Source organism: Poecile atricapillus, chromosome 2, assembly GCF_030490865.1.
Source record: "Poecile atricapillus isolate bPoeAtr1 chromosome 2, bPoeAtr1.hap1, whole genome shotgun sequence".
NCBI lineage: Eukaryota > Metazoa > Chordata > Aves > Passeriformes > Paridae > Poecile > Poecile atricapillus.
The window spans coordinates 21730315-21751775 of NC_081250.1; the positions used below are offsets into that span (position 1 = coordinate 21730315).

At 37.7% G+C, this 21461-nt stretch overlaps 1 protein-coding gene across 3 annotated transcripts; it reads left to right on the forward strand.

Moving 5' to 3' along the window:
- The first annotated feature begins 170 nt into the window (after positions 1–170).
- DBF4 (DBF4 zinc finger) lies at positions 171–14326 on the forward strand. Of its 3 annotated transcripts, none has more exons than XM_058833566.1 (12): positions 171–332; positions 1433–1611; positions 3383–3577; positions 4688–4738; positions 5186–5255; positions 5396–5472; positions 6923–6953; positions 7226–7271; positions 8928–9059; positions 11424–11535; positions 11844–11971; positions 13105–14326. In XM_058833566.1, exons 1-12 carry the CDS (start codon positions 287–289, stop codon positions 14165–14167), a joined length of 2130 nt encoding a protein of 709 aa, XP_058689549.1. In that variant the 5' UTR covers positions 171–286; the 3' UTR covers positions 14168–14326. The 3 variants fall into 3 exon arrangements, with proteins under 3 accessions (XP_058689549.1, XP_058689550.1, XP_058689551.1); XM_058833567.1 differs by having other exon boundaries at positions 7229–7271; XM_058833568.1 differs by having other exon boundaries at positions 1436–1611.
- Positions 14327–21461: the final 7135 nt, after the last annotated feature.

Here is a 21461-nt window from a genome sequence, read left to right on the forward strand (position 1 = left end):
CGCCCGCCGGGGGCAAAGGTCTGCGCAACTCAAGCAGAGCCCGGGCAGCGCCGAGGAGGGAAGAAGGCAGCCACTCCTACCCCGCCTCCCGAGGCAGGGCACCGAGCTCCGGCCCCACCGCCTCCTTCCCCTCCTTCGGCCCGCCCTCGGCGGGCGGGGCCCAGCCCGCGCGGGCCGTTGGTGAGGGCGCAGCCGCCGCCGGGCCGGAGGCGGGAAGGCGGGCGTGCAGCGGCTGTGCCGATCGGGAGGGCCGGCGGGGCAGAGCACGATGTGACTCCGCGGGAAGATGAAGCCGAGCGCTGCCGAGGCCGCCGACAAAGGAGCGCGTCCCCGTAAGTAGCGGGGGGCTGTGGGCAGCGCGGGGGAGCTGCCGCCGTTCAGGCCTTTCTTAGCTGCTGCCGCCATCCCGGCTGGGGCTGTGAGGGGCCGCAGCCCGCCCCGTGCCGGGTTTGGGCCCGAGCCGCCCGCCGGCTGGCGCTGCGAGCGGGGGGCAGCTGGAGGGCTTTTGCGTGGGGTGGGGATTTAAACGTAAAAACGAGTCCCACATGTGTGGGAAGTGGTCGGGCCGCTGCTGGGCGAGCTGCTCCCGCCAGGCAGGGCTTCGCTGGTATTTGTATGGAGGGTTCCGTAGGCCCAGGGTGTGAGAACGCAGCTGCTTTGCAAGAGAGACTCTTGATTGCTATCGTAGTCCAGTTAGTGTGCACCAAAGTTTAGATTATCCCTGAGAGGTTTAGTATGTGTGCTCCAGTATTAAATCCAGTGTTTATAGTGTTAATTTTTGAATGGCCCTGGCATGTGTGTGGTGAGTATAACACCGTATTTGGTCCATGATCGTCTACAGAATTTTCCTTGCAGGCTTGCTTATCATCCATCTTTTTTGTTTAGATTCTGGATCAGTTAAACCAACCTGTCTCCTCGTTTTCTTATTTCTCTAGTTTTTTTTTTTTTCTCTTACAGATCCTACAAAACTGAGTGCTGTTCCTGCGTTTTTTAGTGTGCTCATAAAACTTAGAGGATTTTGCGGCATGAGCAGTGGTTCTGCTCCCCTTCCTAAGACTGTTTAAGGGAGGGAGGGAATACTTAACAGAAGGACTGTTTTGCATGTTGCCTTTTTGTCTCCAGAAGAGGCCTGCTTGCTTCCTGTGGCAGCTCTCATTGTCTTGAGCTTCTCCAGAAGAGAAGCAACTAGGAGTAAGGCATTGAGGAAGAAAAACCAATGTAAAACCAATATGTGGAATTGTGCTTTGAGCAACGTGTTCTAGTAAAAGTGAAACTGGATGATCTCTAAGGTCCCTTCCAGCCCAAACCATTCTATGGAAGCTTGCTCCATCCAGTATCATAATTTAGAAATTTTCTCTTTTGAAAATAAAACCAAAGTCCATTTATGTTTAAATTGCCTTTTTTTTTTTTTTTTTTTTTTTTTTTTCTCCAGCAGATGGAATACAAGGAAAAACAGAAAAGATAAAATCTTCCCTGAAAAATGTGAGAAAAGACACAGGAAAACCAGAGAAACTCAGATTTAAGCCACTCACTGGGAAGGTGTTTTACCTCGATATCCCATCAAATGTGATCTCTGAAAAGTTAGGAAAGGACCTCAAAGAGCTGGGAGGGGTAAGTTAATAGAGACTTGTATGAACTTAGAAGGAAATGTGCACATGTGGAATGTTTTTTTTGTGTTGTTTGTAACTACATTTTAATGTTATCTGAGATGGCGTCTTATTTATATTTGTCTTAAACTTTAGTACAGGCAGTGAGCTTACCAACAAATTATTCTGTGGGTTTTCAGGACAAGCTGCTTTACTGATTGGAACAGAAGTTCTTATTAGGAGATTTTGTTTTCAGTTGATTATTCACCTGGCTTAAAATTTTGTCCAAATTTATTAGGTTTCATTGTTTGAGGTGATTTTTCTTCTGCTGCTTCTGACTGTATTAACATGTTTACATATTACAACTAACAGTGTTTAGCTGAACCTGAATGAGATTAAATGAAGAGTTTTGTATATGTTTTCTGCAAGACAGTAACTTCACTAACTACTTTTTGCAGAGTATTTTAGTTTTTGAATACTCTTGCTTAAATGATAAACTCTATAAGCAGCTTACTAATTTTTTTCCTAATTGTCCTTAATGTATGGAAGGAATTATTTGATACAAGCAAGTACAGTATATAATAGTAATACTAATTGCATTGCACCTTTTAAGCACAGAGGCAGAAAGGAGCTGCTTAAATTGCTAGCTGTTTGAACATCGCTTTGGTAATACTTCTTTGACCTCACCTCAGAGGGACACTTAACAGCTTTATGATATTGGTGCTTGTAAATCAAGGTGCTGTCTGAAATAGTGTCAGTAAGGAATAGCAATAACATGGTTTTGAGTTAAATGTGTTGTTTTACATTAAACATCAAATAAGTGCATGCTCTCATTTGTCTTTCTCTCAGAATTTTAGGCATTCGTATGTGAAAAGTAAGGTCAAAACTCAGAGACTGAAAAGGAAGGTTTTTTGGCTTATTCTCGGAAGTAAATGCCTCATTCTGAGGTGCTCAACAGCATCATGATCAATTACCACATGTTCCATTGTTACTTGTATGGAGTGCACGTAGAAGTGCCTTGCTCTGTATATCCTGTTTCTCTAAAGATAGAGCAGAATTGAAAGGCACAGTTTCAAGCTGTGCGATTTGTGCTTTCCACACTGATTAGTGGAAAAGAGGAAAATCTCAAATTATACAATCTGACATTAAATAACAAGGCACATAACTGATAATCACACTGTAGTTGACAATGAAAGACTGAAGCAGCAAAATGGAAGAGAGTAAATGCAGAATGACCACATTTTTATATAGCTGAGTATGAGAATTTGAATCTACTTAAGACTTTATTTTATTGAGAAGTGTTATGAAAACTGTAGGTGTGAAATATGGTAGCTATCCTGAAATTTTAGTTTTTCTGCTGGTTCTAAACTCAGTAAATTTAGAGCTTCTTTCAGACTGTAAATTACATTTGCAAACATCTGCCTTTAAGTTTAGCTGAACACTACTGTGTAATTTCTGATATGTAAAATTAGAGAGAGTTGTTTTCCTTGAATTAGTCTGTTATTCCTTAATGCAGTGTTTGCATTCTTGTAATTGGAAGGTATTACAGGTAGATAATAAAAAATTGGCATAATCATAACAAAGCAAAGCTCTTTTGATAATGATTACAAAAGTAAGAAATTGAAATTAGAATTTGTGACTGGTAAGATGCTAGTACAACTTAATTGTCATCCAGATATTTAGAAAATATTTTCTTGTTAACTCAGTGTTTTATCACTTTCCCTTACAATAGTCAGTGTAAAATTGAGTTAATGATCGTCCTGGAATAATTATTTATTTTATATTTTTATATTTAGCGAGTGGAGAGTTTTCTTAGTAAAGATATCAACTATCTGGTGACTAATAAAAAGGAGGCAAAATTTGCATCAACTCTTGGCCAGATTTCTCCTGTTCCTAGTCCAGAATCTGCATCTAATGGAGGAAATGGTTCACCTCATCCTAGCAACCGAAAAGATCGACCTGATGGAAGTTCATTTAAGATAGTAGATACAGTAAGTTCCTTAGTAATGATACTGCAAATCAGCTGCAATCCATGGGATATGCTCTTAAAATTTTTCTCCTATTTTGTTTCCTAAAGGTGGAAGCAGTTCCATGGGTGGATAAGGGTTTTTCTTTCAAACATTCTTTTAAATTTATTCAGGCTAACTTGTTAAATTTAACTGTCACTCAAAACTAATTCAGCAAATTTTTTGAAACTAATTTTAAAAATAATCCATTTTTGAAAATAAGCAGAGTACACTGAAATACGTTCTAATGTAGCATATCTGACTTACATGTTGTGTTTGACAGCTGGATCAGGCACATGATGACATCCAGTGATTCCTGTCTCTTTAGCAACACAGCCTATTAAAATCTGGCTGATTTGATGTTGTTAATGCTGATACCTGCAGAAACATTCTCTGATAGTAGTAGGAAACAATTAAAATTGAACATTATGAATATTGTTTTTCTGAGCTCTTTCTTAGGGGATCGCATTATTTGTAACAGTATCTGAATTTATGCAGGTTTATGTGAAGTTTCTTACATGGGCAAGTCTTGTGTCCTTTCAAAATACAGTTGAAAATAATTAGCTCTATTAGTTCTATGATGCTTATTTAGAAACATGACCAGGCTTCAGGCTGGTCTTTATATTGTATAGGTGAGGTCACCTCATTTTGCAAACAACCTGGATAGGTAAAGGCAGCTTATAATGAATAAACTGCAAAAAGTAGAAAAAGGAAATGCACTGGTGATAGAAAAGCAGGGGATAAAACAGAGGCTATGATTGTATTCATGACCATAATTTTCACAAGCCCAGGTGATGAAACCTCATCTTTGGTGTGTGTCACTGGCTGCTTATTCCCACCATCTGCTTTGTTCCAGCGCTAAGATTGCAGTGGCCTTCTTTGGCTGAAAATTATTGATTACTTGTTCGGGGTTTTTTTTTGTTTTGCGGTTTTTCTCACTTTGACTGTATCAGCTATAACCCTGTGAGAAAGATGCATATTATTGAAAAATCAGCAGTAGAATGAGCAGAAGACCCTTGTAGCTAACATATGTATTCATTAAGAGCAATGTAAATTATCTCTCTTTGCTACCAATGTGTTTCTGTTTTAATGTAGGTACGTATGAGCAGAGGAAAATCCTTGGTTGAAAAAGCAATCAAAGAACAGGTAAGGCAAATAATAAACAGAGTTGTGCTTCAGAACCTTGGTAGTTTGTTTTTTCTAGAAGACGAGCAGTAGCAAAAGTGGTCTTAATGGTTTTAGAGAGAGGTCAGTCATGGAATGCTCAGGCAGAAATTGAGGGATTGTCCTAAGTGAAGTGTCAGGTATGCTTTCTGGGTACTTCCTGAAGAATTGAAAGTCTTTGGAATCTTAGGTAGTAAAATTTGTCAGGACTGCTAATATAACTAGCATTTGAGAGGTGCTCGTGAAGTTAATGTATAAATTCACTTTCTTCAAATCTTACTATAAAACATGACCATAAAGAACAGTTTTGGCTTTCTGAAGGTTAAGTGTACTCTTTTGATGGTGAGGTGCAGTAATACAGAGAGACAGAATTTTAATTATTTTAAGTAATTAATAATTACAATAATTAATATAATTTATTGCTTGCAGGACTTAATCCCCTCTGGTAGTATACTATCCAATGCTTTGAGCTGGGGAGTGAAGATACTTCATATTGATGGTAAATATTTTTGTTAAATGAAGCCTGACTTGAACATATAATGTTCATTTAACTGTCCTTTTGTTGAATTTGAAATATTAAAAGTTGCAAAACATATAAAAATTGGGTTAACTGAAAATAATTCTCCGACTTTTTGCTAGATGTTAAGAATTGCATTGAACAAAAGAAAAGGGAGCTCTATCTAATCAAAAGAGCAGGCAGTTCTTCTAAAGATGTGGTAAGTGCCTCTCTGCCATTTATAAAAATGCCATTTGTTTCATTAACTAAGAAAACAATAAGTACTAAAGTCCTAAGTACTGCCTACTGTAGATTTTACTTTAATAAAGGTATTGCTCATTTTCAATTTTTCAGACTAGTATGTCTTGTGAATTGATTTAAAAACCATCTTTGAAAATACAAAGTATTTGCTGTATATTTCAACATTATTTAAAAATAACTATATTAGTAGCATTGATTCCATAGTGTGTGGAGTTGTGCTCTTGCAAAGGATGTCTAAGAGTCAGAAGTGCTGAACTGTCTGAAATTTCCGTTCTGCCTGCCTCAAAAGTAATTAATGTATTGTTGTTTTAGTATGATGTAGATGGTGGCTATGTTACCTTGTATAATTTTCCCTGTGACACAGTAATTAGAAATTCTTTTATTTTGATGGCCATTTTTAAAAATCATAGTTATGTTTCCTGGAGAAACTGTCTCTATAAGACGTCTGCAATTCTTTCTTCTTAGTGAACGAGCATAAGCCATCTTGAAGCTATTTTGCCGAGTATGTGGAGTTGGCAAGTGAAAATCCCCTTTTCTCAAGTTTTTAGTGTATGATATAGTGAGGCATTAAAGCTTGTAGCTCTTCTGTGTGCCATCTGCAGTTGCTCTGTAATTTGCACAATTGTCTAGTTTAGCCATGGGGCTTGGTAAGTTAATGGAACCAAACTATTTAGCGTGTTATGTTGTTTTGGAATGTAATATTGGCTAATTCTTGAGGCCACATAAAATCCTCTGCCAGATCATCACTGTGTTTGTGGATAACGGGTGAGGTTTTTTTACATAGCATGAAATGAGTTTGTACTTTTATCAGAATCAATTACATTTAACAGCTGATGCTTGAATCTAGACATCACTTTTTTCTGAAGACAAAATATTCCTCTAAATGTTAGTCTTCATTACTGAAAGTAATAAAAGACTCAGCCTGTGTAAATCCATTCACATTAAAAGAATTGTTTTAATTGGACACACTTGCTGTCCTACAGGTTTTGGTGGCATTTTGCAGCTTGCATTTAATTAGGATTTACAAAGTGTTGTAAAAATGTTATTTGTATTAAGGACTGAACTTTCAACCATGGCAGGGTATTTTCAGGGTGAAGAGAGTAAGTGTGTAAATTTACTTTTCTGGGTTTCTTTGTTTAGATTTGTCTTAGAAAAAATAAATTGAGGCATCTGAAGGAGAACACTTCTTTTTTTTCAGTGTAGAAAGAAATATTTCTTTGGGAAACATGTTATCTTGTTTCAAAGTACTGATGAGCTTTGTTGCCTGAAAGATTAATCTTGACTGTATGAAGTCATGATTAACACAGTGATTAACACATTAATTTCATAAATTATCTGCAGGTTAATCTTTTAAATACAATGCAGAAAATACTCACAGTGATTTTATACCATCTCTCTTTTTTCAATAGGGAAAACACATTACTGCTCAAAAGTCAAAAAGTAAGTACTTCAATAATTGTAGAGGTTTTTGGCTTGACTTATTTTCTGAATGCTGATAAATGTGCTACAGTTCTCCTGTGGTCAAATGTGCCATACTCCGATTTGTATGTCCAAGAGAAGCATGTAGAGAAACTTTGTGTAAATCAAGAGTTTGTCAAAACCTGTACATAATGAGTTCTAAAATAAAGTCTGCTTATTTATTAAGCTACTGGAGCAACTTGACAAATGATAAAAAGTAATTCTATATTAATTTCCTTTTCTCCCCTTCTGAGCAGGTAGATTGAAAATTCCATTTATCAGGGTGGAAGATAGGAGTCGGTAAGTGTTCTCTTCATGCTTTTAGTAATATGATTCTCAAACTGAGTAATTCAGAGTTTCTTCAGGAAGTGTGCCCTTAAATTTCAGATCCTTTCAGCTTCCTGACTTCAGATGTCAAGTGTACTGCCCTCTTAAAATGCCATACAAATGTCTTTAGCCACCAAATGAGATTGAGCAAGTAGTAGTAGAGTAGAAAATATTTGCAGTAAGTGATGGAAGTGGCAAGTTAACAGGTAACTCCAGTTTGTAGATCGTGAGAGAGGGTTCTTTGGATTACTTCCTACCAAGGAATGAAAGGGAATCCGTAGCCTTTACATCTTTCCTTAGTTCCAAATCCTGTAGCAGAAAAGACAATAAAACTTTGCATACTGAATTCCACTCCTGTAGTTTGAACTCAGTTACATTTATCTCCTGCTTTAGATGTCAGGAAAGAAAAGTTGTTAGTTAAAATAATTAATTGAAATTAGGTTTAATTTTCTGTTCAATCATTTCTTTTTAAAGGGAAAAATTGCAAGCTATTAATCTGATTTTAGTATCCACAGTAGCATGAGATTTGATACTTTCAGCCTTGAAAAATTTCACATCTTTCTGGTCCTGTAATCAGTTAGTATTTGTTGTGTAAGAGAACACCAGTTAGTCAGAAGTTGAGAGAATAATGAATTGTACAAAAAGTGTGGTTCTACACAGCATAGTTTGCACCTTTAAATTGCTGACTAACTTCTGACTTACAGTGTTGTTTATAAGCGCTAAATTCTTTGACCTTATTTCTCTGACACTTTCCTGAATTGAAAAAAAATCTAAACCTGGTTGTGCACTGTGAGTTAGTGCAATAGGTATGAGGGACATGGGAATAGTGGGGAGAATTGGACCAACAGAGTTAGTTGAGAGTTAGGATAAGAAATTCATACATAAATATATGTGAATTTCACAATGTAGTGGAGTATTAAACACTTGAAACACATCTAAATATTTATGTAACATCATGTTTTTTAATGTTTATACAACATGAGTATAACATGAGTTCAGTATCAGAAGGTGATGCTTTGCTGTAATTTTGCCTGGATAGCTTATAATAGTAATGTGGGGAAAAAATCAGACTGAACTCTGCCATCAGCATTTCAGTCAACTGATTATTCAGTATATGAACTTTTGACATGTCCTATTTTAGAAGCTTTTAATCTATTCAGAGGACTCTTATGGTTGCTAGTTCTGGTATCTCTGAAATTACAGTGGTGTACAGGATATTATTTTTCTGAAAAATGAAAGTCAGTTTTTATACTTTGAATGGTGAATTGATTCATTTTTTTTAAAGAAAAAAAATTAAAAAAAAAAAAAAAATTGGATGCTGGGAACTGCTGTAGCTACTTCTCGGGAGTAAAATCCTCTGTTGTCCGAATTGTTCTTGGATTTATTGGTTACCCAACTCACAACAAGTAACAGACACACAAATCATATCCCAAAAGAATGTGTAAGACAGCTAAGGAAACTGAAGGAATGAATGACTTATTCTAAGATATTTATCTGCTCAGCATTCTGTGTATGTCATATGTAAAAGAGAAACACTTTCTCAAGATTTTGGACCTGGAGTAATGTATGCAATGAAGCCTTTTTTTCCATTTTTGATGATTCTCATGCATTTATTTTGTGTTAATACAGCCAGTACCGACCATTTTATCTGCAGTTACTGAGTTTTCCATTTCTGAATTATTGTGTTCCAAAGCCATATAGTCCATTTGAGGTGGATAAGAAGTATCCTTCTGGTCAAAAGCAAACTCAGACTAAGGAAAGGTTTGTTGAAAACTTTATTTTATTGAGGTGTGGGTAGTGGAGAGAGTTGTTCTCTGAATTATTCCATAACTAATTGTGTTCTAAAATAATTGTTTGTCTGCTACTTTTCTGTGCTATTTAATACTATTTGCCCTGTCTCATCTGATGTATTTAGTGCACTGTTGGTGTCTGTCCCTTTATCTGTTCCCCCTTTCTCCTGTCTTTAGTCCATTTTTTGGACATACAGATACATTCATCCAAAAATGTGGCCTTCTCCTTTCACTATGAGATAAGATATTTTTTTCCTTTCTGCCACTGGTTTCTTCTTTGTCCTCATCTTGGATGCTGTTCAGTAAGTATTTCACAAGAAGTGGGTTTCTTCAGACTTCATTTGTATTTGTCCATGTAGTGCTCAAATAAGTAGCTAAATTTATAAAGCAGTGATATTCAATCACTACCTAACCATTGTTGATACAGAGTGTATATTGTTGATAATTCTAGAAATTAGACTGCTAATACTGCTTCAACTCTTCAAAGATGAAAAGTAGCAGCCAGCTACTTTTTGGAATTGCAGCTGGCTTTACAACAAGTGTTTATGTAATACATTTTGGCATTCAGACTCTATTGGAGCACTACAGATGCTGTTAGAACTTCAGCAAATACATTTTATTATTTGAAACTATTTAAGAGTCTTAATTAACTGTTTTTTGTGAATCAGTGTGGGTTTTAAATTTTTTTTCTACCTAGCTTTTTTCATTGACTTCTAAAATTGATTTATGGAAGAGACTAAATAGGTGAAGGATAGCTTTGCTATATGTGGAACTTCGTGTATTTAATAAGTTGTTCCTTTTTGGTCCTTGGGGCTGAATACTAGCTGTGATACCTGTTTTCTTTATGAAGTGACTTCTCCACAGTTCTGTCCAGTCTTGACTGTAATACAGAGCTGGAGGTTTCAGCTGATGTTGCCATTATGCTTTTTTTTATTGCCTTATTTTATTTTCTTTTTTTAATTGCAAGGAAGGCAGCAGTATGAAAAGGCAAAGAACAGGTATTGCAGGGGTTACTGCTATATAAATAAGGCAATTTCTGATTGTGTCTCTTCAGAGGATGTTGGAAAGGCCCGTTCTTTTTAAAGCATTACAAAAACAAAAAGGCAGGTTTTGTTTAGATGGATTATGGAATACAATATATTAAAAATTTCAGGATTTATATTTGAATAAATATTCCTAATTAATATTTCAGGTGGGCACATACCAAAGAGATGTTTAAGTGGGAAAAGGTTTCATACTCAGCAGGTGAATGTGACCAATGTCAGTTTTGGGAGAGAGAAGGGAATGTTCACTTCTTTTATCTTTACTTGAGAGAAGAAATTGTTGTAGAGAAGTTGTTAGTTCTACTTGCTTCGGCATTGGGCAAGACCTGCAGACTTAATCAGTCTTCAGATGATGCATTCTATTGCTTCTGTCCAGCTTTACTGGTTCTCTGCGAGTTTTACTGTTAAAGCACAGACTAGAGTTTCCTGTCCTGGGGGACCCAAGAAATGCTGGGGCTGGGTGTTAACAAATTGCTAAGCTTTGTAACCTAGAGATCTTTCAAGGCCGATTTTTAGATGTAAAGTCCTGAGCTTACATCTGTGCAGATACTTGGTAAAATCTGGCTAAGCAGGTAGATGGAATTATTCCTTCATAATAAAAAGGAAGTAGAGATTGATGAGTTTGCTTTACTGCTGGCATATCAATATTAGGTGGGTTAATAGTGGATTGCATCAAGTGGTAGCTTTTCACAGATGAGGATTTTGAAGATCATGGACCAGCTGTTGAAAACCTCTTCATATTTTAATGTCCAGGAAGAAGTTTAGGTTCATTTTTTTGCATTCCCACTTATCCTTTACCTAGAAAAACAGGACAAAATGGCATTTGGTCAGCATCAACATATTCAAAATTATGTTTAACCAACAGAGGGTGTTAAAGTAATTTTTTTTTCTTTTTCTAGTTTGAGTTTTATCAGCTGTGCACAGAGACTTCCAAATGTCCTTTGATTTTCATTTGTTTAGCAATTTTGTATTATTTATTCTGAGTCAGTTATAGTAGTATGTCTATACTAACCTGTACTAACCTGGATGTTCTATGCTTACATATTATTTCACTGGGTCTGCCTGTCTTCTTACAGTTTCTGGGTTTTGTTTGTTTGATTTTAAATCTCCGCATAGCTCTTTGGGTTTTTTTTAAGCATTGACTAAAACAATGTGAATAGTTTAAGGGGAAATAAAAGTTTGGTTTGGGTTTTTTTTTAAATTTTTTTTAAGTGAGTAAGAATGAACATACTGTGAGGGGCAAGTTGAGCACTCAGTTCCATGTTTAAGACTCATTAATATTCTCTTAACAGAAACAAAATAAACAGTGACAAGGATTGTGGAATGCCTGCTCAGTTTCCTCAGGACAAAAGAAAGAGAGGGTATTGTGAATGTTGTGGGAAGAAATATGAAGATCTGCAAACAGTATGTGAACTGTCAAGTATATGCTTTGATACTATCATATCTCTTTAATGTGGTATCACCAGAGGTTTCTCTATAATTTTTTATTTTAAAATATTTTTCTGAATAACCAGCAAATTATTATTTTTTTCCCATGTTAGAAGCAGCAATTAAGATTTAAAACCTATCTCTGATAGCTGAAGGCACTAGTAATTCATGTCTTAGAGATGCTGGTAGTAAATTATGATATTTGCTTGCTCCTTGTTGTACTGTTGACTTGTGTATTCCTATCTGTAATATTAGATTTATTTAATATTTTTTCTTTATTGCAGCATCTTGAAAGTGAGCGGCACCAAAATTTTGCACAAAGCACACAGTATAAAGTTGTTGATGATATAATCTCAAAGTTAGTTTATGAGTTTGTTGCATACAAAGATGATGATACAGGAAAAATAAAAGGGTGAGTATTTACATTTTGTAAATTCTAAAGACTCTGGGAGTCAGGACATTGAATATAAAGATAGTTCTGAAATTCTTGATCTGAATAGAACAGTATAAATTCATGTTTTCAAGGCTGAAATAAATAATGGAAATTTTCAATGAGGTTGTATGTGGCAAATCAGTTCTGTAAAGCAGAATCTAAAAAAAAATCAGGAGTGCAGATGATATCAGAGAAAGATGAGACTGAAAGTTGCCAGAAGTTGTCCTACTTATCTTCAGCTCCTGTAACACAAAATCTACTGTACTGAAATATTGCTATCAGACAATGTCTTGACATCTTGCTCCAAATGTTTTCTGTCATATTTAGTAGTTTAAGGATAGCAAATTAGTCAGTCTGGTCTCCTTACCTGTGGAAAAACTTCCTGCCTGTACTCAAAACCTCTTAGCTTCTGTGCTGCCTGTGCAGGACAGAGAAAGCAGATGTTCCTTTCTTTGTAGCTCAAGAGCTTGAAAGGGCGAGAATGGCTTGTTTGGTGTCTTGGACTGAAGGCACCAGGGTCTTTGTTACATGAAGCAGTAACACTATTCAAGGTTGCTCTGATTTTTTTAAAGTGAGCCAGGAGATAAGGAATAACTTTTTTATTTATAAAAAAAAAGGCAAGTAATGACGAAAGAAATCAAAGGAAATGCAGATAGAATCAAATAACTGATAGCCTGATGAAAAGAAGCCTTTATTTCTTTTGTGATTTCAAAATACTCAGAGTTGTTATGCTTGAAATCCTGTCAAGAAAATCATGTTAATTTTGTGTGTGTATATATATCATAGAATATTTGTAATTATATTGTATTTATAGTCATTGCATTATATTAATTAACTTCTTTTATTCTTAATGCCACTGTAATTTGAGATTTACTGAAATACTAGACTACTTTGTGTGTTTTTAAAACATCTTCATGAGCTGTCGAAATCAGTAAGAAAACATCAAAACTGTGAGGCACTCTGTTCCTGTAGAAATAGTGTGTTACTACTCTAGAAATATCTTTCCTTGAGGAGTAAAGACAAAAACTTCTTTGTCTGATCAGTTGCATATGGAGTTAGGTTGCATGGTGTTTTTTTATGTTTGTTAATGTTCTTAAACTATTTCATTGTAGGACAAAATGTAGCACAGGATATTTTTCTCCTATTATTGGAAAGATAACTGGACCAGATGAGTTGAAAGAGCGACTGAAAAAGCAACGCATTTCTTTGAAAACTTACTCCTGGAAGGATACTGCAATGCAGGCACTCAAACTGGATCGCCAGCCTGCAGAAGTACAGCCAAATTCTGTGCCAATACCTGCCCCTGTTTCTGCATCTGTCTGTTCAGTTCTTTGTCACCCACCACAACCTTTGGAACTAAAAAGTAAGTTCAGAATTAATAATGAAAGTATTAAGACTGATTGCTCCTGTGCTGTGAAGTTAAGAGAGACTGTTGTATCATCAAATTCCATACAACCACCCCTTCAGAAAACTGACAAAGTGTACACGGAGAACTCGTCTAGAGCTTCTAAGCCATTCAGCAAGGAAATACTGGAACCAGATGTAAGTAAAAAGAATGTACAGTGTTTTCAGGAAGGAATGGATACTTTATATTCTCCTAGTGAAGTTATAAATTTCAGTAAAAAAGACAAAAACTTATTGCAGCAAAAAAGAAAATTAAATAATTCAGTAGTTCTTCCAGCAAAATGTTTGAAAAAAACAGATGCCAATCCTACATATGTCAAGAGACATCACGATTTATGTGATAATCATCAACAAATGCAGCACAATGTCGTTCTGGAGGCTGAAGTATCTGATACTACTGTGAACAAAGAACTTAATGCATCAGCTGCCAGCACTGCCCACAGTTCAACGTCTGGAAAGCTACACAGAAAAGTGAAGCTTAACTTAAAAAGGATTAAGAGAGAAACCCAGAAACAGAATATGGAGTTATGTGTAAAGAATTCAGATGGACTGTCTGTTCCTGAAGAGAAGAGAAGCACTTGTAGCTCACCACTGCAGTCCCTGTTGGAGTTATTTCAGACAAGTGAAAGAAATTCAGAATTTGGAGGTTTTTCAAGTTACACTGAGAACATATGTTCAATGAGCATAAATGATACATGCGAAGGGCAGAATGCAAATGTTGTGTGGTCATTATTTTCCACTTCATCCTCATCTCCGTTTTTTGGATTTTAATACTGGTTTATTTAATATAATGATTTTTAAATTGACTTGAAAAATAAAGATTCTATTCATGAAGACTTAAATTGCTGTATTATATGTACAGATTATTTGGTTTTCAAGTTTTTAATGCAAAAACTTCTGTATATGTAAATATGAAAAATAAAACTTGAGTTTGGCTTTGGTCATGTGTTTTGGGTTTTTCTTAAAGGTACTGCTTTATTGTGTCTGGTAAAAGGCTCTGACCTGACATTTGTATTAAATGAATTGCTAGGCAAAGCATGATGCAGCTGCATTTAGAGCAATTTTCTAAAATCATTGACTATGATATGTTCCAAGTAACCACATTAAAAATAACTGGATGTTCCACTGTAAATAAGGTAGTCCATTACTCATGGATTAGTGATGTTTGCAGGCATTTAGTTGCTTCCCTTTTCTGTTTCTTCTGCTGCTTTAATAGAGAACACAGTAACAAAGATATATTACATTCTTTGACTACTCTGATGTATTATTAAATTAAAATAGCTCTATTGTATATTTCGGCTAATAAGAAAGCAGTTAGATGTTTATATTTTCATTGGGGGAAAACAAACAAGAAACCAACAGGACAGGTAGGCTTCTGATTGACTTAGGTAATTTATTTGATTTTTCTTTCAGAGTAGCCAGAGTAGCCAGCCTGTTGGATTACTCAGAAGCTAAGTGAAAGACATGAGAGTTGGGAAGAGTTTTTTTTTTAGTCATGCAGATCTTTACCAGAGCTGATTTCTTTCAGAATTTCTGTATCTGTAAATCATGAGAGGGCACAAGTATGAAATTACAAGAGGCAAAGCTTTATTAATAAATGTAGAGTGCCTTAAGGTCATATAGGAGATCTTAACCACAGAAATTACTTTCATTAATTTTTGCGTAAATTACTTGTTTGCATTTTCATCTCTTGCCCATTTAATATTCTCAAACTTAGTGCTCCTATGGTCAAAGTGCTTTAATGTTGCAGGCTATGCTCTGTCCTTTATAGGCTATTTTCTTTGAGTGTAGGTAAAGCTGCTTGGAGTGCAGGAATGTGTGAGGACAATTATATAAAATTACTTTTCTTCACAGAGACTATGAATCGGAAGCTTAATGATGAAAGTAGCTGCTTAGGGAGTTCCTGTCACCCTAAAGGTGATATTCCCTTATTCCTCTGTTAATGTAATTGCATGTACAGTCTGGTGAGGACTGCTTTTGGCTTTGCCATCTTGCTGGTCACTTCTAGCTTGATTTATAATTAATTCTGATCTGGAGTCACATCCCAAAAATATAGTAAGCCATTACAAAAATTAGCAAAATTAACATTTTAAGGAGGAGTTGGTCTTGGATGTGTCTATCTGTATTTGTTTTTTATTTTTGCCTGTAAATTACCAGTATATAGGTAGTGGGTTTAGTACTCTAGGGCTGGGACTTTAAAGTAGAAGATTGAAGCAATTACTTTGTTCTTCATTTTGAATGACACTTTAATGATTGCTCTCTGGTTCAGTGAGTTCAGTATATTTTAGGAACAAGTTTTTTGATTGTTTTCTAATTTTGTTTGGTTGGAGGTTTTGTTGGAGTTTCTGGGTGTGGGTTTTTTCTAGGTTTTGGTTCAGTCTTAAAAGTAAAATTAAAAAAAAAAATTTGCATTTCCCCTTAAAGGATTGCTTCCACTCCTGGGGCACACATTCCTTTAGCTGCCCTGGTGGGCTCCACCTGGGATGTGTGTGCTTGGCTATTGATACACATAAGGATTGCTGCAACCTTAAGGGTGAACAGTAGAAGGAGTCACTTAGTAAACCTACTTATCAGATAAACTGTGCATGTTTTGTATATGATTAAATGCTGTCCCTAGAACATGTTAACAGGCAATGCAAGGGGAAGTTTTGAACGCATTAGAATCTGGCTTTAGAATCTTGAAGGGGAAAAAAAATTCTGAGGTTTGCCATTAAAATATGAAGACTTCATTGTAATCCAGAACAAGATAGGAGAGTCACTGCTAGTGGTTGCAAAAGCAGTTCTAGTCATGAAGATTTTGTTTACTGGTCACTTCAGTGTGTGTTAAGAGAATCCCCTTTGTCATACGTTCAGTTGGCATCACAAGCCACAGTAAGCCTATTAACTATTTCCAAAGCAGATTTACTCAGCATATTTAATTATTTTAATGTATTTATTGTCTTTTAAGCTTGTTAAAAAGAAAACCCACAATTTTTACAAAAGTTTGAATGTATTTATGTTACAATTTGAAAAAAAACAAATATGGAAGGGTAGTTAATAGAACATCTCTGATTTCCTCTTAGAGAATTGAGTGTTTTCAAAATATGTGGCAGTGATTGTGAGAAACTGTCAAACAGTTCAGACAAAGACTGAACTGTTTGACAGTTTCTCTGGTCACTGAAACTGTACTTCTAATGGTAAACCTTTATTTATGTATTCGTGGTAATTAGGTATTATATAATTACAGTTAGAACTCTTCTTAAGGATTTCTTCTAATGCATTTAATTTTTGGATTGTCTTGCTTTCTGTGACTTTGAGGAGCAGAAATATGTCTGTTCAGGTAAATTATAGTGCATCTGAAAGGAAATGGTTCCCAATCCATATATGTGTGCATGGGGGTGTACATACAGACACTCCTGTGGGGTTTAGCGATGCCAACACCACGCACACGTAAGGAAGTTCTGCAGTAACTTTTGAGATCCATGCACTCAGGTAAGCCCTGTGCTCTGCAGCAGTATCTGTGTGGGCAGCTGTTGCCCAACGTCCAGCTGTAGAACCCTTGACACAAAGCAAGAGGTGACTAGAGCTGGCTTTCCCAGTAGCATTGCAGGGAAGTTAGTTACAACCTGAGGTAAAAACCTCATTTAGATGTACTTTGTGAGGGTGTGTGCCACTTCATCCTGTTGGAGTCTGAGATAGTACTAATGTAGCTGGTGATGGTGTCTGTGAAGCTCTTGTGGCAGCCTCTGAGTGAAGGAATGTTGGAAAAATGGTAGCTGCTCTAACTGGTGTAATTACAGTGGGGCATGTGGACATGGGACAAAAATAATGAACCCCTCCATGCTCTGTAGCTGGAGAATCTTTGTCCTATATGTGGTCCATGTGGCCTCTGGCCCATTGGCTGATAAACACCAGGAGCTGATAAAAGCTGATCGTTCTGGGCTTTTTGATTATGTAGACAGTTTACATGACCACAGAAGCATCAAATCTCAGTCTGCCTTGGTCTTACACTGAATACTCAAAGGTGGAAAGCACTTCCTTGCCCTAGTTTCATTCTGTAGATGCTCAGAATCTAAGAATTTTAAGACATGCAATTAGAATGTGGAAAGAATTGTGGGAAATTCCTGAAATACTGAAGTGTAAGATAAAATTGCAATTAAATGTGATCGAGTGTTCATATCCTTTTTGGATGACTAGTTTGGATATGTAAGTATCCTGTTGTGATACTTGCATCACAACAGGAAATGGACACCCCTTTATCCCTCTTATTTTTTCAATAATGTTTTGTCTCATGTAAATATTCTGGAAAACAAGCTATTTTCTTTCAAGTGCTTACTGCCACTCAGATTTAGCTGCAACCTCTATATGCATCTAATCACCACTCTTGAAGAAAAATTAGGGAAAATTTTAGCAACCAATTGATCCAGAGCAATTGCACAACTTACACAGAATGTATGTAGGTGTACTAGAAAACAAATACCAAAATTTATTTCTTAGCATAACTAGTCTTCTGGATGCTGTAAGGAGATTATTTATGCTCACAATAGCAAAAACAAAAGTAAATCCTGTTGATAACGCCACAGTCACCACTGATAATCTGTAACAAGTGAAGAGAAACGTGAGTAAAATCCATTAGCCATTTACCATTAACCATCATTTGAAGGTGATATGATAATAATATAAAAACCCCAATAATTTGGGTTTTTTTACAATGAATTCTGCAAATGTTGCTTTTTGGTTCTTTGCTTTAGATAGTGCAGCTATTCAAAATAAATGCTGAGCACCCTAGATATAGCACTATAAAAAGATTTGGGATGGAAAGCAGGTGTTCGGGTATAGTCCAATTTAATTTGGGATAAAGAAGTTGTAGATTCAGGTGGCTCTCTATAATATTTTTTATTTAATATTTTTATTTGTTTGTTTGGGGTTTGTCTTGTTTTTGATGTGCTTTTTTGTTTGTTTTGTTTTTGGTTGGTTGTTGTTTTTGGGTTTTTGTTGAGTGGAGATCTCACTTCAAGATTCAGTGTTGAATATCTGTTGGGTGTGTGGATGGCTGGCCACAAACCCCCGACTTTCTCTGTGCCCTTCAGTACTGCAGGCAGTGGAGGGGCAGGTGCTGGTCTCCTCTGTCCAGGGACTAGAGACAGGGCACAAGGAAATGGCAGGAAGCTGCAACTGGTAATGTTCAGACTGGACATCAGGACAAGCTTCTTCACTGATGAGAGGGTGGTTGGTCACCAGAAAATACTCCTCAGGGAAGCAGTCCCTAAGTCGGGAGTTAAAGGATTGGAAGACACCATGACATGGTGTATTTTTAGGTAGTTCCACAAAGAGAAGGGAGTTGGACTTTACGATTCTTATAGATGTCTTCCAACATGAAATATTCTATGAGTTGCTAGAAGAAGAAAAAATCTGTCCCCTGATGTGAAAGAGCTCATTATGCAGAGGTGGATAGTCTGCCACAGTCCTCAGCAATGTTGAGGAGCTCCCAGAAAGTAAAACTAGGAGATGAATCTCTATGTTCTCTGCCTGATTTCCCAAATGAATGTGAAATCACCATCAATGAAATTTAAATATTTCTCTGAAGGATTAAGTCTGTTAAATCATCCATTTCTAATCAATGTGTACAACAAGAAGGGACTTCAGACATACAGATCAGGATTTACTTCCTTGTGATTTAGATCCTTCAACATAATATAGAAATTTTCTGCAATTTATTTAAGTCTTCTCTTTAGAATTAATTAACCACAGAAGAGACCAATAAATAAGCCAAAGAGTAGAAGATATAAATGAGAGAGGCTTGCAAGGAAAGGAATGTAAAACCTTTTTCATCTCCGTTTTGGCTAATTGCTTCAAGCACACACACATTTTAAATGCCTTTATCTTTGTATTACTTGGCTGTATTTCTAAAAAAAAATAAAAATAAAAAAGTTATAAATATTATTTTTAAAATTAGTAAAGGATTTGACCAAAATAGAATTGGCATACTAAAAAAAGGACTGCGTTTCTGAAACTTATGTATCATACCTCACCATATCCACTGAGCACACAGATTGAATAAAACTCTGCTTTCATAGTTAGCTTAGAGCAGCCAAGCTTTGGCTGGCGCTGCGTTAGTGAACTTTCCATGTGTAACACCTACACTAAATCTGAACACTGGTGAGCAAGAGAAAAAAGAAATCCATGATGCACTGATCCAGGAAATGAGTGTATAAGTGTACTGTGTATCTGCTGCTGAACATATACCCAATGTCATGAATTCTCACAGAAATACCGACAGAAGCAGATGTGAAATAGTGTGCTATTGGTGAAAGTTTGGTCTAACTGAAATAACTGTAGGGGTCGGGTCCAGCCTGAAATGTAAGGATTTATGACTTTTGTAAGAAAATTGAAGCATCATATTATAATACTGTTTTTTTTTTCTATAAATAGCACTTTCTCCTTTTCTTTACCCAACCCACCCATGACACCCCACATCAGAATTTTATAAGCTAATTTTGCACTATTTCAGCAGCTGCTTCAGGATTTAATGGATACTTTGAGGTAATATTGCATCTTGCCTGTAGTTGACAGCAGCGTTAGCAGGACAGCATAAAACTTACCAGCCGCTTTCTCCTCAAAGTTACTATGTATTTCCAAATGCACTACTCTGCTGTTATCTTCAGCCTGCTGGACAGTCATGTTGTCTGTTTTCTTATCACAGAAACAAACTCTGATAAACTGAATTACTTTCATCTCTGCTCCAATTGGTTCCTTTAATGAGAGGGTATGTGTAAGTAAGGTAAGCCCTAAGGAGAAATGGGGCCAGGAGCGCCGGCGTTCCCTGGCGGGGGCTCCGGGGAGCCGCTGTGCCCGGAGCACGGCTCTTCCCGTGGGGAGCCGTGGAAGGCAGAAGGCAGCCCGGCGGGTGGAAACCTCTTCTAAGAGCAGAAATGGAGATGCCGGATGTCCTGGCTGTTGTCGGTATAAGCAGTGCAATTAAAATTGACCTGCATAATGATTTTAAAGGTATTTTGTTTGTTTGTTCTTTTAATCTTTGATACTACAACGAGCAGCGGCTTTCAGTGGCATTATCTGTGATGCCACCTCCCCCTTTATTATGTGTTTACAACTGGTACAAGCCTTGGAGTGGGTAGTCAGACTTCGTATTTTCTTGCCTGGATCGGTAGCGAGCTGCATCTGCCGCTGCCCGGACATCCCTCCTCCTCTCTCCGCTCAGCTCAGCTGCGTGCCGTGGCCTCCTTACCATCGCCCCTTCTGAAAACGGCGGGGAAAGAGGTGCCTCAGGCGACCGCCACTCTTGTCCCATTTTCATACAGAAATGTAGTTAAGGAAGGTGAGATACGCCGTGCTGAGAGGCAGCACTGCTGCTCCCGGCTTCCCGGTAGGTGGGAGTGTAGAATTGGGTTGCAGATGCAGCCATCCCTCCGCTGAGGGAGAATTATTATCGCGTTTCAGGGAACGGACATCGTGGAGACTCCTTGACACTTCTGCCTCTTGCTTAGTCCAGGAGAGCGTGTTGTAATGTGAAAGGAATGATTCTGCGTTGTAATCCATTCCTACTCTCTTTGTTAAAAAAGCAGAGAGGGAGTAGAAATTTAAGAAAGGAAGGAAAAAAAAAAAAGTCATAGAGAAGGGAATGAAGGTTTTCTCAGAAAATGAACACGTAAAGGAGAGAAAGGCTGACGGCGGTGTGGGCAGGGAGGAAGGGAGAACGCCCCGGCTGTCTCCCCAGAGAGCCCCCGCCCTCACCCGCAGCTGTCAGTGAAGGCAAGTTTTGCGGCGGGGGTTCCCTCAGCCCCGGAGCGGTGCGGTACCGGGGCGGCCCCACGGGGCGGGAGCGACTGCGGAATCCCTGCGGCGCTGCCGGCCTCCGGGGCTTCCCCTCCGCTCTCGCCCCGCTCCTTCGCGCCCTGGCAAACGACTACATTTCCCAGCACTTCCCTCTTCCGAGCGGGCTCTGCGGGGAGCCTCGCCGGCTCTCGCCATCTCCTTCGCTGGCAGGGGGCTCGGCGCGGCGGCGGGGCGGAGCTCGGCAGCCCCGGCCCCGCGGCAGCCGCGGCCCCGCAGCCCCCCCCGCCCGTGC

What these genes read in the sequence shown, in the direction of transcription:
- DBF4 (XM_058833566.1), top strand. Translation starts at nt 287, where the DNA reads ATGAAGCCGAGCGCTGCCGAGGCCGCCGACAAAGGAGCGCGTCCCC. An exon ending in AAAAAGCAATCAAAGAACAG is followed by an intron (nt 4,739 to 5,185) that starts GTAAGGCAAATA and finishes TATTGCTTGCAG; the next exon opens with GACTTAATCCCCTCTGGTAG. An exon ending in GCAGTTCTTCTAAAGATGTG is followed by an intron (nt 5,473 to 6,922) that starts GTAAGTGCCTCT and finishes TTTTTTCAATAG; the next exon opens with GGAAAACACATTACTGCTCA.